General features: G+C 45.8%; 1 protein-coding gene across 1 annotated transcript in view; it reads left to right on the top strand.

Moving 5' to 3' along the window:
• The window catches only part of TG (thyroglobulin), a 179,549-nt gene extending 167,382 nt beyond the window's left edge, over positions 1-12,167 (top strand). Inside the window, exons 45-47 of the mRNA XM_083749557.1 lie at positions 6,307-6,447; positions 9,121-9,314; positions 11,804-12,167. Coding sequence (XP_083605683.1) covers positions 6,307-6,447; positions 9,121-9,314; positions 11,804-11,904 — 436 coding nt within the window. The 3' untranslated portion in view covers positions 11,905-12,167. The remainder of the gene's footprint in view (positions 1-6,306; positions 6,448-9,120; positions 9,315-11,803) is intronic.
• Positions 12,168-16,377: the final 4,210 nt, after the last annotated feature.

Here is a 16,377-nt window from a genome sequence, read left to right as displayed (position 1 = left end):
CTCCACTGCCTCCCGCAGTTTGGTCAAACTCATGCTGGTAACCTCGAAAACACTATCCAACCATCTCGTCCTCTGCCGTCCCCTTCTCCTTGTGCCCTCCATCTTTCCCAACATCAGGGTCTTCTCCAGGGAGTCTTCTCTTCTCATGAGGTGGCCAAAGTACTGGAGCCTCAGCTTCACGATCTGTCCTTCCAGTGAGCACTCAGGGCTGATTTCCTTCAGAATGGAGAGGTTGGATCTTCTTGCAGTCCATGGGACTCTCAAGAGTCTCCTCCAGCACCATAATTCAAAAGCATCAATTCTTCGGCGATCAGCCTTCTTTATGGTCCGGCTCTCACTTCCATACATCACTACTGGGAAAACCATAGCTTTAACTATACGAACCTTTGTTGGCAAGGTGATGTCTCTACTTCTCAAGATGCTGTCTAGGCCTGTCATTGCCCTTCTCCCAAGAAGCAGGCGTCTTTTAATTTCGTGGCTGCTTTCACCATCTGCAGTGATCATTGAGCCCAATAAAGTAAAATCTCTCACTACCTCCATTTCTTCCCCTTCTATTTGCCAGGAGGTGATGGGACCAGTGGCCATGATCTTCGTTTTTTTGATGTTGAGCTTCAGACCATATTTTGCGCTCTCCTCTTTCACCCTCATTAAAAGGTTCTTTAATTCTTCCTCACTTTCTGCCATCAAGGTTGTGTCATCTGCATATCTGAGGTTGTTGATATTTCTTCCGGCAATCTTAATTCCGGCTAGGGATTCATTCAGCCCAGCCTTTCGCATGATGAATTCTGCATATAAGTTAAATAAGCAGGGAGACAAAATACAGCCTTGTCGTACTCCTTTCCCAATTTTGAACCAATCAGTTGTTCCATATCCAGTTCTAACTGTAGCTTCTTGTCCCACATAGAGATTTCTCAGGAGACAGATGAGGTGATCTGGCACTCCCATTTCTTTAAGAACTTACCATAGTTTGCGTGGTCGACACAGTCAAAGGCTTTTGCATAGTCAATGAAGCAGAAGTAGATGTCTTTCTGGAACTCTCTAGCTTTCTCCATAATCCAGCGCATGTTTGCAATTTGGTCTCTGGTTCCTCTGCCTCTTCTAAATCCAGCTTGCACTTCTGGGAGTTCTCGGTCCACATACTGCTTGAGCCTTCCTTGTAGAATTTTAAGCATAACCTTGTTAGCGTGTGAAATGAGTGCAATTGTGCGGTAGTTGGAGCATTCTTTGGCACTGCCCTTCTTTGGGATTGGGATGTAGACTGATCTTCTCCAATCTTCTGGCCACTGCTGAGTTTTCCAAACTTGCTGGCATATTGAGTGTAGCACCTTAACAGCATCATCTTTTAAAATTTTAAATAGTTCAGCTGGAATACCATCACTTCCACTGGCCTTGTTATTTGCAGTGCTTTCCAGCTACCCTCCCAATTAAAACCCGTGAGAATGTTTTCGCCTGGTGTCTAAAAAGAGATAGCAATGGCACCAAGTCTGCTTCCCTGATGAGGAATCGCAACGGGGAAAGATTTGCTATTATTCAATATGGAGGCGTAGTTGCTGAAATTGTTAAAGGCAAATTGATGCACTTAGTTAAAGGACAAACTATTGCTGAACATTGCTGTGTCCAGTTCTGGGCACCACAATTTAAGGAGGAGATCAGCAAGCTGAAAGATGTGCAGTGTTGGGCAACCAAGATGATCAAAGGTCTAGAAGCCAAGCCTTATGAGGAATGGTTGAAGGAGCTGGGTGTGTTTAGCCTGGAAAAGAAGAACTGGGGGGAGATATGATAGCCATCCTCAAATTGTTGCGTATTTAGCAGATTAATTGTGCTGCAGAAAGTGTGCCAGGGAGACCACACGTTCAGGAAACAATGAAGAAACTCAAAAGTATCTTTTGCTTGGCTTTAATTACAAAAACTCTTCTTACATTAAATCTATAAGTATGACCCATCCATTCACCAGGGTTCTGAGAGAGGTACATGCTCCTCTTTATATACTATACCCAGTTGCTGGCACAGCTTAAATTAACACAACTTAACAGCACCTGATATACTGCTTCACAGCTGTAAAACTAGGTCATGATATTTACTCTGGCCTTTAAAGAGAGACACATCTTGTGAAACAATAATGAACCTTAATATTTAAATAAGCCATTCAACACAAATATCTCAAGGGCTGTCTCATGGAAGGTGGAGCAAGCTTGTTTTCTGCTACTCCAGCTAAACCTTTTGACAGTAAGAAGGTGATGAACCTTTATTTAGGTTTTTAAGCACGGGTTCGATGATCATCTCTCAGGGATTCCTTAGTTGTGATTCCTGCATTGCAGGGATTGAACTAGATGACTCTTTCAACTCTACAGTTTTATGATTCTATGAAATGTTGCCCATGTTCTCCCCATTTTCTTTTAAAGAATTTGAGTTAATCCAAGATGAGCTTCAGAGAGCTTGCCTGTCTCTAGGCATGTTTGCAATTCATTAGTTCCATATTAGTGATGCATGGAAGTGAGAGTTGGACCATAAAGAAGGATGGTTGCCGAAGAATTGATGCTTTTGAATTATGGTGCTGGAGGAGACTCTTGAGAGTCCCATGGGCTGCAAGAAGATCAAACCTCTCCATTCTGAAGGAAATCAGCCCTGAGTGCTCAGTGGAAGGACAGATCGTGGAAGGACAGATCTCATGAGAAAAGAAGACTCCCTGGAAAAGACCCTGATGTTGGGAAAGATGGAGGGCAGAAGGAGAAGGGGACGACAGAGGAGGACGAGATGGCTGGATAGTGTTCTTGAAGCTACTAACATGAGTTTGACCAAACTGCAGGAGGCAGTGGAAGACAGGAGTGCCTGGTGTGCTCTGGTCCATGGGGTCACGAAGAGTCGGGCACAACTAAAAGACTAAATAACAAGTTCCATATTGGCTCAGATTCTAAAGTGAGCACAAGGCTCACATTCATGACAGCTATTTGTGAATGATGGCAAATTGGCTACCCTTGCTCTAATTTAATCTCAAATATATTCCTAACTCCCCCCCCCCCAATCATAACAGAATTATGGTTTCCTTTTGCTTAAAAAAAAGGAAAGAAAGATGACTTTACATGGTTGCAAAACAAAGTTTCCAGACTGCTGCTTTGGAGTGGGAACATAACTTCAGCATCTCATCATCGCTTTCTCTGGTTCATTTGACTTCTTTCTGAACAGCTGAAACCAAAACTATTCACAAGAGCAGCTAAAATTCAGAAGGCAAATACCTTAAGAGGTGAAATCATTCAGTGTTAAAGAGACAATGAGGTTTGGAAAGATTCTGCAGAAATGAGAGAAAAGTGCTTTGGTTAAGAGGTTATTATGATTATTCACTGGGAATGCCAGCCACTGATACCCAGGGAAAAATCCCCAGGTTGAGGTAATGTCATAAGATTCATGCTCACTAAGGAAAGGAGAAAAACTGGCCACGTAATATGTTTTCTGTATTTTAAGAACCGGGTCTTTTAGTGTGGCAGCACCTACACTTTGGAACTCCCTGCCAATTGATAATTAGGCAGGCAACTTCGTTGTACTCTTTTCGGCAGCTGCTAAACACATTCTTACCTACCCAGATGTTCAGAAAGCTGACATGAGTTTTAAGATGTTTTTTAAGATGTTTTTTAGTTATTTCAACCTTTTGAAAGTTTTAAATCATTGCCATTAATTTTTCTTACCAATGATTTTATTGGTTTATCTTTTTTTTGCAACCACTTTGAGGTTGTTGGGTTTTTGTTTCATGTTTTATAATAAAGAAACTTTTTCTTCCCTTACAATTATTTAAAATTGCTTCCCTGCTTCCTCCCAAAGGAGCCCTGGGCAGCAAACCCACAAGCAATAAAACATCTTAAAAAACGATTCCAGTACAGATGTGTACTGGATACCAATACAGGAAAGGATATCCTTGGGGTTTTTTTTATTGATGAAACCTAATAAAGCCTCCATGTTCAGTCAGTGTACCCCTGAAAACTCAATCCAGAGATGAGCAGCAAGGAATCAACCTCAGCTGCTTCTTCCTCTTGTTGTATCTCTTCCCTGAGCTCTTGATGTGACCCTGCAAATCAGTTCATTTGACATCATTGCTGCGGTTACTTCTCTGAACAGACTTGTACTGTGGACAAACAAAACCATCTCATTGTTAGTGCCCCCCTCTATATCCCTGCTCCTATAGAAGCACTATTTGTGGCCAACATAACTGCAATACTCATGGAGTGAAGCAAGCCCATTATTATTCAAGCAGAATGAGCGAGCTCCGATCCAGTCTAATCCCTGTCTAAACATTCAGAGTTGGGAAAATATGCTGTAATCTGGTTTCAGATCTCTTCAGCTGCTGGTAAATTTGCTTTCCAGATGCAATGTTGTTATTGGTGCTTTTGGGGTGGGGCTAAGGATAGAAAGGCCCAAAACTGCTGTGTGTGTGTATATATGTTAGGGCTGCCATATATCTGGTTTTCAGCCCACGGAAATTGCATGGGGGGGGATTCTGTTAAGCAGTAAAACGCCTGGGGAAACCAGGACATATGGCAACCCAGTGCAGCCTCCCCAACAGCTCCAGTTACAGTTGTTGTTGTTGTTTAATCGTTCAGTCATATCCGACTCTTCGTGACCCCATGGACCAGAGCACACCAGGCACTCCTGCCTTCCACTGCTGTTTGGTCAAACTCATACTGGTAGCTTTGAGAACACTATCCAACCATCTCATCCTCTGTCGTCCCCTTCTCCTTGTGCCCTCCATCTTTCCCAACATCAGGGTCTTTTCCAGGGAGTCTTCTTTTCTCATAAGGTGGCCAAAGTATCGGAGCCTCAGCTTCAGGATCCGTCCTTCCAGTGAGCACTCAGGGCTGATTTCCTTCAGAATGGATAGGTTTGATCTTCTTGCAGTCCATGGGACTCTCAAGAGTCTCCTCCAGCACCCTAATTCAAAAGCATCAATTCTTCGGCAATCCGCCTTCTTTATGGTCCAGCTCTGCAGCAGCAAAAGGAAGGCAGAACAAGAAGCAAATGCTTCTTGGGGGGGGGTTAGTAGGGGAGACACCGGGCTACAGCCCGGCTGGGCAGGCACCCCTCACTTCCTTCAGGGCAGGTGGAGCAACTTCTCGAGGGGACCTCGTCTCCAAACTGGCCCTTCCCTTGCTGGGCACTGGAGGTGCACAGGGCCAGAAGTGTGGGGCTCCTGGTTGGGAATCGGGGTCCCCATGGCTCCTGGAAGGGTTGCCTCAAGTGAGAGTCTTCAAGAGGGGCCGGTGCCAGGATTATTCGCTGTGGAGAAACCAGGAGACCCTGCATGCACACATGCCACCCTTAAGGGAAAAGGGAGTCCAGCCGTAGCACCACATTCCACTTCAGCCAGCTACCTCACTGGTCCAGAGTGAACCAGAGAAAGCTCTGATGAGATGCTGAAGTTATGTTCCCACTCCAAAGCTGGAAACTTCAGGACAGATCAAGTCCTTCACACAGCACATAGTTGAACTATGAAACTTCTCCCCACCCCCCAGAAGGCAGTGGTGGCCAGAAACTTGGATGACTTTAAAAGAGGATGAGACAAATTGACGGAGGAAAAGGCTGTCTGTGGCTTCTAGCCAGGATGGCTCTTCTCTGCCTCCACAGTTGGAGACAGTGATGCTTCTTAATACCCAGGGCTGGATTTAGGTTTGATGAGGCCCTAAGCTGCTGCCCTAAGCTGTCCTTTGTCAACAACAAATTGTCACGGTTTTTTGTGTTGAATATATGCTGTATGGTAATTTATGGACCTAATAGGTATCTCAAGCCATTTGCCCATGTTGCCTTGCAACCAGTCCCTGCAGAATGTAGGCACCCTATATACAGAAATGAGCAAACCAGTGATATTTTAGGGAGCAGGCTAGCAGGCGGAGCCTATTATTTACATCGTAGGAGCCTACACAACACAAAACACTGCTGTATGTAGATTTTATTCGTTTTTTATCTTATATTTTGGAAATGTACATCCAGTTTTTTTCCTTTAATTTTTTTTTTTGGGGGGGGGGAGAGGGGCCCTATACCTTGTTTGGCTTATACGTAAATCTGGCACTGTTAATATCCATTGCTGGAGAGCACAGGAAGGGGAGAGTGTAAACACCCACATGTGTGTCCACACCAAGACCTGCAACGTCAATTCCTTCCTGCATCCTTTGCCAAATCTATGACTTGAGTTCTGTCTCCCGCCATCTCCTTGTCTTCTGTAGCTGCCGCTTCTAACCATGGAACTGTTTTCTCACTTTCTCCATCCGATAAGACCACTGCTGTTGTTTTTCATTCAGTCTTTTCCCTTATTTTTCTTTCAAGCTCAAGCCTGGAGTTATTGCCTGATGTCCAGTATGCCTTTGGGCTGCCTTTCCATCCCCAGTACGAAAACCAGTATACTCCGGAAGCAAAGACCCTCTCCTTAACCGTCATGCAGTTCCTAGCCAACTTCATAAGATCTGGGTGCGTATTGAGTTACTTGGAAGAGGCTGCGAAGTCAGTTTTTCCATCCCTAACAAAGCTTCTGAACCTCATTTCTTCTTTTAATTAGCGTTTGTTAAAGATGTCCTTGTGTAACAAAGAAAGAAAAGTACAGTGGTGCCTCGCAAGACGAAACCAATCCGTTCCGTGAGGCTCTTTGTATAGCGTTTTTTTCATCTTGCGAAGCAAGCCCATTGACAGCTTAGCGGATTAGCGCTATTAGCGGCTTAGCGGCTTTTAGCGGATCAACTGATAAGCGGCTTAGCGGCTTAGGAAAAGGGGGGGAAAGGGGAAAAAACCCGCAGGAACTCGCAAGACATTTCGTCTTGCGAAGCAAGCCCATAGGGAAATTCGTTTTGCGAAGCGCCTCCAAAACGGAAAACCCTTTCGTCTAGCGGGTTTTCCGTCTTGCGAGGCGTTCGTCTTGCGGGGCACCACTGTACATATAGTCTCTGCACTATATGTCTTTTTCATCATTTGTTTACATCCAGGATAAGACACTGTTGTCATTTGCATTATGTGGTTGGGGGTGCTGGTGGAGGAACGGGAGTGTGGAGGGAGCAGACCACCCCCGGCACCACCCGGGGTGCCATCGTGGCGCCCCCCGGACACGCACCCCCCCAAATGTGTGTCACGCCCCCGGGAGAAGCCAGCCACATCCCTGCCTGCTCTCCGCCCCCGGTAGTGGAGCATGCAGCTTCGCCACTGGTTGGGGGAAAAGAGAGGGGCATATTGATCTTTCATTCTATTGTGTAATGTTTGTGCAGGGTTTTTTGTGTTACTGTCAGACAGTGTATCTGTGGCATCCAATAAGCTGCTCTTTAAGCGCAGGGAAGCCTCCAATTAGCAATTTGGCTACAAGTATTTTTAAGACACCCACTGGTATATAGCAAGATCAGTAGTTCGTGGTTATTAAAAGAGCAAAAACTTTACAGTCAGTCAAGACCTGCTTCTCAGTTCAAAAGCTGATTTCCCAATCCTAGCTTTTGTTCTGTCAGTTTTGCTTTCCTGGAAGTTTTCTTGTGTAGTATTGTTGTCAGTAAACAGTAAACAGATGAGCTGGGTACATCGCAACGCTCTGCTGTGCAAGCTGTCTTGCAGTTCCTCTTGAAGCTTTGCAAGACTTCAAGTTTGCAGATGGCACCAAACTGGGAGGGGTGGCTAACACCCCAAAGGACAGGATCACACTTCAAAATGACCTTGACAGATTAGAGAACTGGGTCAAAACAAACAAGATGAATTTTAATAGGGAGAAATGTAAAGTATTGCACTTGGGCAAAAAAAAATGAGAGGCACAAATACAAGATGGGTGACACCTGGCTTGAGAGCAGTACACGTGAAAAGGATCTAGGAGTCTTGGTTGACCACAAACTTGACATGAGCCAACAGTGTGACGTGGCAGCTAAAAAAGCCAATGCAATTCTGGGCTGCATCAATAGGAGTATAGCATCCAAATCAAGGGAAGTAATAGTGCCACTGTATTCTGCTCTGGTCAGACCTCACCTGGAGTACTGTGTCCAGTTCTGGGCACCACAGTTCAAGAAGGACACTGACAAACTGGAACGGGTCCAGAGGAGGGCAACCAAAATGGTCAAAGGCCTGGAAACGATGCCTTATGAGAAACGGCTAAGGGAGCTGGGCATGTTTAGCCTGGAGAAGAGGAGGTTAAGGGGTGATATGATAGCCATGTTCAAATATATAAAAGGATGTCACATAGAGGAGTCTCCTTCTTTGGAGGTCTTTAAGCAGAGCCTTGACGACCATATGTCAGGAGTGCTCTGATGGTGTTTCCTGCTTGGCAGGGGGTTGGACTCGATGGCCCTTGTGGTCTCTTCCAACTCTATGATTCTATGATTCTAAGACAGCTCAGCTCATTTGCAAAAGGATGGCTTTTCTTAAACCTGAGCTGCTGGTGAACGCTGACAATTTCCAGTGAGTACTAGGGAAGAGGAACTGTTGAAAGATGAGGCAGATTACACAGAGTCCTCAAAATAAAACACAACTTCCCTGCACCCTTGAAACTGTTGCCAAGAACTCGCCAAAGAAGAGATGATTCTCCCAAGAAAAATATTGTTCGGATGAAGGTTTCTGTTTTTGTTTTGCTCTTGTTGGAATGAACCGTCTCAGCCGTGGTTGATCTTCTGCCATCCACTTTCAACCACTGCTCCCCACCTGAGAAAACAATGATAATGACGACTCACCTGAAGGGATGAATGCAGGGAGAGAATTCGTGTAAGGCACAACTTTAGCAGAACAACATAATTCCTTTGCTGAGTCAGAACAAAGTCCATCTAATCTACACTGCAACATTTTGTTGCAAGCCCCCTCTTGTGTGGGCTACCTACTTTTAAAATGAAGCTGCATTTTAAATTGCATTTTAACCTGTATTTTAAATTGGGTCCCCCCCCCATTATGTTTTTACTGTAATTTTACTGGTTTTAGCCGCCCTGAGCCGGCTCTGGCCGGGGAGGGCAGGGTATAAATAAAAATTATTATTATTATTATTATTATTATTATTATTATTATTATTTGTAAATAATGGTCATGAGAGTATAGATACATGCCTATATGCTCGTGTGTTAAAGGCTGTTGCACAAACTCTTCATGATGCCGGCTGGTTGAATAACAGCTGTTCCTCTTTCTTTCTTTCTTTAGAAACCCAAATGGCCCTTATAAGTTCTCCAGAAAAATGACTGGGGTTGCATCCTCTTGGCCTATGTTTCGAGCAGATGCTGATGGTGACAACTATAAAGAATTTACCACTTCCTTTGAGAACCACAAAGGGCTGAAGAAGGCCGAATGTTCATTCTGGTCCAATTACATCAAAACCCTCAAAAGTACCTTGAGCTGTAAGTGTACAGTGGAACACACGCCTTTTTCTCTCTTTGGGCAGTGATGTTCAGAAAGGTTGTATCAACTCTCCTTTTAGCAGTGCTGCTTTTCCTAGCAAAAAAGGCTGCCTGAACTCACTATGAACTCCTCCCTTGTTTTCTTATAATGGCAATGGAGCCCACCTGAGAGGTGCCGGAACTGAGTTTCAGAGAGTTTTGGCTGGGGGGGGGGGTAGCCCTGACTTTTAGTACAGTGGAACCTCAGTTTTTGAGCGTCTCGGAAGCCAAACGTTTTGGTTTTCAGACGCCGAAAACTTGGAAGTAATTGCTTCCATTTTTGAGCATGCCGCAGAAGTCGAACGGCTCCTGAGGCACATTTCTCAATTTTCTCCGTTGAAATTGCTAACCACCCATTAAGCCTCAGTTGTCGAACGTTTCAGAAGTCGAACGGTCTTCCAGAACAGACTATGTTCTGAGGTTCCTCTGTATATGAAAGTTCATTTCCAACACATCCCACTAATTCTGGTTCATGGTCATCCTGTTACAAAGCAAACTAGTTCAATTCACAGCCCAATTTAAGTTCGTTCACATGATCCTTGGAAGAGGGGGGTGGAGTCCAAGCTTTCAGAATATGACAAACCACTGTGCTGAAGTGTAAGTTATACTGAATAAAACTTCAGCTCATACACACACAGTGGAATGTGAATGGCCTGATTTATTTCTCCCCAACAATTGTGATATTTAAGCTTAAAGGCCCAAAGTGTCTAAAGCGTTAAAAAGAACAACAACAACACATGTATGACAATGACCTTGAAGATGAATTGCAAATTGTTCAAAGTTCTACCCTGCTCTTCTTGACATTTCCTGTTGAGGTCTGTGGTAGCAACAGGAGACAGGTCCTTTTCTATGGTTTGCGTGGCAAGTTCCCGCCTCCCCCCAATGGAAATAAAGACACAAGACACTGTTAATTAGGTTAATGGGCAAAAAATGGCCACAACTTTATTGGTTACAGGTAAGAGCGGTATTGGCTTAGGCATTGGTCCTATCGACTGTATGATTTCAGCCTGATTGCTTGAAGTCCGGGAAGGGTTAACACCAATTGGGGGAGTCCTGCTGATGCACATCAACTAGGAAGTCCCCTGGGGTCACCGCTTGGGGGGCGTGCCTTAGGCCCTCACCTCCATAGGCTTCAGACAGGGCCACACACCCCGGAATCCTTTACCGGACTACCCTTCGACCTGTGGGGGAGGTGATGGCACTTCCTCCCCCCCCCCCCATCTACATAACAATACCAATGCCTAACCACCAGTGCCAAGGAAGTTGTGACGATTTGCTAGAAGGTAGGCGAAAAACCAAGGGGCTGGTTCCAATTTGCCAAGTGGAAAAAATTCCTACCAGGCCCCATAACGGCGACCAACCAAGGTCCATAGCAAGGTCAGAAGGGAAACCTTGAAGGGTGGGAGGGTGGGAAACCGGTGAAGCAGAGGCGACGAAAAGAGGGAGATCCCCGGCCGCCTCAGTGTAATATAGGGCAAACCACACCCTGCCCCCCAGACCAGGTGATTGGCTGGCTAGGGGATGACGTGACCGGGGGATTCCCTCAATCGGCGCGGGGGCTGAGATCAGCCCCCCATGTACGTGGAGAGGGCATGAAGCCTGCAACACCACCTCCTCTTGAATTCGGAAGTGGCTTTCTTACCATAGATGAATACTTTGCAAAAGCAGAAAAAGAAAAATACTAAGGGCAGGAGCCAAAATAGCCCAAGGAGGACTGAGCCACAAAAAAAATGGGCACAGATTACTCAGAAAACCACAGAAGAGGGGAAATGGAGTGAAATGGGGTAGCTGGAGTCAGGTACATTCTCCACTGCAACATTTTGTTGCAGATCCCACTTATAAATAATGCTCATTTGTTTAAAAAAAAAATTCAGAAAGTTAACAGCACTTCAGAAAAAGAACTTACAATCTTTGGAACCCCAAATATTCTTCCAGGCACTGTATTTTTCTGGTCTATTTTGATGCAACACTTCTGAAACCCTAAATCGATGTGCTTTGTCCATGTGATATTGTTGCGCTGGAATGTTTTGCTTGACCTTTGCTGCCAGAAAACTTGTGGATAATTGAATTAGCATTAAATAGATGATTTATAAGTTCTACCGCGGAATCTGCTGGCAGCCTGTTCAATAATTATTAGCTTGCTGCATTGTTCCCAGACAGCTGCCCAGCAGACTGATGCAGTAGCGTAGCATGGGGGGTGCAGGGTGGCCCGGCTGCACCGGGCACAACATCTGGGGGGGCGCGCTCGCACTCGCAGCTCTCTGCCCCTACTAAAATCCACGGGTTAGGGGACGCAAATTACTTGCCTTGCCCCGGGTGCTGATAACCCACGCTACGCCACTGGACTAATGTGACACAATAATTAGCGAACCATATTGGATTCAATGAGAAATAATGATTTGCATGAGTTTTTCACGGAGTGATGCATCTTGTTTGCATTGTGGTTGCAGGCAGACGAGAGCCGCCCAGCACAAGCAAGCCTAGCAGTGGATTTCTTTCCAAAACCACCCAGAAGAAGCCACTTGGAGACAAGGTGGCCTACAAGAAATAGAACCGGACATTTCTATTGATTTTGGATCCGCTGGATGAAATCAAATCACTACAGATCTGCGAGGGGTTGCAAATCATCTCGCTAAATCACAAAAGTGTGTCTGCAATACATTACTGAAATTTCAAGTATGGTTGCCGTCGACACAAGATGGGCAGGCCCCAAAAGCATACAGGCACTGCAGCATTCAATGAATCACATGTGCTGGGTATCGGTGCAGCAAATTGAAATTGTAGCACTCAATAAAGCTTCAAAAACCTTTTAAAGAGAGTTGGCTTCTTACCGTTCTCAAAGTGGCATACCCACAAACTCAACGTGTGACCTGCGGTGTCAGGTGATCTGGTTAATCATAGAAGCATAGAATCATGGAGCTGAAAGGGACCACAAGGATCTTCCAGTCCAACCCTCTGCAATGCACTATAGGACGCAGGTGGCGCTGTGGTCTAAACCACTAAGCCTCTTGGGCTTGCCAATCCGAAGGTTGGTGGTTTGAATCCCCGTGACAGGGTGAGCTCCCGTTGCTCTGCCCCAGCGTCTGCCAACCTAGCACTTCGAAAGCATGCCAGTGCACGTAGATAAATAGGTACCGCTCCGGCGGGAAGGTAAACAGTGCTCTGGCTTCAGTCACGGTGTTCTGTTGTGCCAGAAGCGGTTTAGTCCTACTGGCCACATGACCCGGAAAGCTGTCTGTGGACAAATGCCGGCTCCCTTGGCCTGAAAGCGAGATGAGCACTGTAACCCCATAGTCACCTCTGACTTGACTTACCACCCAGGGGTCCTTTACCTTTTACTCTTCTGTAATGCAGGAATCTTTTGCTGAACATGAGGCTCAAACTCATGAACATGAGATTAAGAAACCTATGCCCTACCAACTGAGCTATCCCAGCTGATTTGGAATTGGCTCTATGTTTACAGTCTTCCTTAGGGATTGTGTGTTTTTTTTTGGGGGGGGGAGCCCATTTGTTTATCTGAATGATTTTTCCAAGCTCCTAAAGTTGATGTGTGCACACTGAGGATGCCACACATGAATGCTTCCTGTGAATGGTGGTTTGGTTTCGCTCACCTGTGCCCAATCCAGAACAGTGGGGATGAGAGAGAGAGAGAGAGAGAGAGAGAGAGAGAGAGAGAGAGAGAGAAAGAAAGAAAGAAAGAAAGAAAGAAAGAAAGAAAGAAAGAAAGAAAGAAAGAAAGAAAGAAAAAGAAATTCAACTGCCCAACTACCTGACCAGGTGTACACTAAGGAGCCAAGAGAGGGTTTAGATCCTAATGGAGAACAAGAACAAAGAACAACATAAAACAGTTGTGGAAAAGGTAAGGTCACACCCACTGTCAGCATCCGGGGGTCAAAAGGCCAGTTGGCTAGGCCCCAGCTGGATCATCTCCCTCTCCGCCTTCACACTGCGTAGAGTCATCGACCTCTGGCACCGACGTAAATCAGTGACTCAAACTTGCTGCCTTGAGCACACTATACGTAGCAGAGTAAACTTCACAAGAGAAGAGGCTGGAGGCTATGTGGCTACATACTAAAACTACGGATTTATTATACATAAATCAGGACAAAGAAACACGTTGCCTCTCCTTGCCGTCTTCTCGGAGAGACAATCAAAACAAGAGCAATACACAGAGCGGAAGTTCCGCTCACGGGACCCAGCAATCTGTGCTGGAATGTAAACAGACATGTGACACGCAACAAGCCCATGTCTGCAACAAAAGCTGGAATGGAATCTCCCAACACCCACATCATACATTTAAAATGCATGGCTTCTCCCAAGGAATCCTAGGAACTGTAGTTTGTGAAGGGTGCTGAGAAGTGTAGCTCTTTGAGAGAGATACTACAGTTTCCAAGATTGGTTGGAGGAAGTAAAATGCTTTAAATGTATGGAGTTGTATCTAATATAGTGCTCAGCAAGCCTGCTGTCAGTGCAAGGATGTCCACTGCTGCAATGGGACTCCCATCCCTGCATCCTCCCCTGGACATCCCTACATCTGTTCTGGGGGCTCCCCAACCCTTCAGAGCAAATTTGGGGACAGTGCAGAGCATGCAAGGAATGATGCTTGCTGGGGAAAGTTCGGCTGCACAAGCGGAAATTATAGAGCTGACAGGACACTTAAGTAGGATCATACAATCACAGAATTGTAGAGTTGAAAGGGACCTCTGGTCCAACCCCCTCAATGCAGGAATCTCATCCCTGACAGATGGCCATCCAGCCTCAGCTTAAAAACCTCCAAGGAAGGAGAGTCCACAACCTCCTGAAGGAGACCATTCCGCTGTTACTGCCAGGAATTTCTTCCTGATGTTTAGCTTTAATCTCCTTTCTTGTCACTTGAAGCCATTGGTTCCAAGCCCTGCCCTTCAGACCAGGAGAAAACAAGCTTGTTCCCTCTTCCATGTGACAGCCCTTGGGATATCTGAAGATGGTTTTCCTATCTCCTCTCAGTCTCCTCTTTTCCAGGCTAAACATACCCAGCTCCTTCAACCATTGGTTTCCAGACTCTTGATCATCTTAGTTGCCCTCCTCTGCACACGTTCCGTCTTTGGTGTGGATGTGACCTAAGATAACTGAATGACCAAACATGGAAGGGCGCAAACATCTGCTTGGCTTTGTGGTTTGGTCAAGTAGTCCGCAGAGGAGGAAGTTAATATGCAAGAACTTTTACACTTGCACCTACAAAGCACTTGGGTTTTCAGGTCACTTAAGGCAGTAATCACCAGTTTTTTAAAGGTTATGACTGCATTTGGATTACTGAGGGACGGATTTAGGGCTATGCCGGTAGTGAGCACAAACTGGGGACTGAGCTGAGGGGGTGCCACCTTAAAGCCCAGTAAGTGGGCATCAGGGCTTTAGGGAGGAGGCATGAAGCTCTGAACTGGTTCCCCCTAGAGTTTTTCCACCTCCTTCCCGAAACGTAGTTAGCACTAGGACCCTGCCAGAGCCCTTTCACCTCCTTGCTAGAGCCGGGGGGGGGGGCTCCTTATCCACCTATAGCAGGGACGTCCAACTCCCAAGAGACTGTGATCTACTCACAGGGGGGGGGGGACTGGCAGTTATCTACCCCTTTTTTGGGGGGGGGGTCAGGCCAAAATTGATGAGCTTTAATAATAATAATACAGTGGTGCCTCGCAAGACGAAAAGAATCTGTTCCACGATTCTCTTCGTCTAGCGGTTTTTTCGTCTTGCGAAGCAAGCCCATTGACAGCTTAGCGGATTAGCGCTACAGCGGTCTAGCAGCTTCTAGCGATCAGCTGTTAAGCGGCTTATCAGCGGATCAGCTGTTAAGCGGCTTAGCGGCTTAGGAAAAGGGCGAAGAAACCCCATAGGGAAATTCGTTTTGCGAAGCCCCTCCAAAACGGAAAACCCTTTCGTCTAGCGGGTTTTCCGTCTTGCGAGGCGTTCGTCTTGCGGGGCACCACTGTAATAATAATAATAATAATAATAATAATAATAATAATTTTTTATTTATACCCCGCCCTTCCTGCTTCAGAAAACCGGGCTCATGGCGGCTAACAAATGTAAAACACTTAATTGATGCTACAAAAAACAGCATAAAATACGGTATAAAACGTGAATAACAATAAAATCAAAAATCAATTTCGGGGGGAAATCCATCCAATAAACATTAGATGATCACCAGGGCTAGCTGGCTAAATGAGTCCTATTTGGGCCAGCGGAGAGACCAGGGGAGAATTAGCTGTGGGATCCCAGATGGGGTAATCTTCATAAAAGGGGGGGGGGGAGGAAGGGGAATAAAAGATCAGGCTAAGTTCAAATTGAAAGCCAGGCGGAATAGTTTTAGGGAGGAATGTCGCACTGTGTCTTCTGTTCCAGAAATCATGCGAAAATGGGGGGCTGGGAGAGGGCGGGGCTGGCTGCTTTTAGGCAAAAGCAAAGGAAAAGGAGCACGTGATCAGCAGTGATTAACCAGAGCCTCCCGGGGATCGACCTGTTGGACATCACTGATCTATAGGATGGCACTGCAAAAGCTGGGGGGCGACACCAAATCTACCCGAGTCTGCCACTGAAGTGCCAAGGGCAGCGTCCCCTCGGATCAGTTCTGTCTCTTCTGAATCAACCCCACTCCACCCCCTGAGACAAAGCGACAGTGTATACAGACAAACTTCCCTTTTCCAAAGAATCTGAGTAAAAGAGCCAGTAGAATTAACCTACTTCTTGAGAAACAGAGAGAAAGAGAGAGTGTCAGAAAGAGGGAGAAAGAATAATAGAATTGCAGAATCTTAGAGTTTGAAGGGACGCTGAGGGTCATCTAGTCTGACCCCCCCTGCAATGCAAGAAGGGTGACCCTGCCCATTTGGGTTCCGGCTGCTCCACACACTGGCTTCAGCCCTGCCCACCACCAGCATGTAATTTAAAATATTCAATCAATAGGTAAGAGGTTTTAAAAAGAGGAGAATTCAAGGAGCACATTGAATTTCTTCTACTACATTGGTACCTTGGGTTACAGACGCTTCAGGTTACA

This window comes from Podarcis gaigeae, assembly GCF_964106915.1.
Source record: "Podarcis gaigeae genome assembly, chromosome: 7".
Taxonomy (NCBI): Eukaryota; Metazoa; Chordata; class Lepidosauria; order Squamata; family Lacertidae; genus Podarcis; species Podarcis gaigeae.
This window is presented reverse-complemented; position numbering and strand designations above follow the sequence as displayed.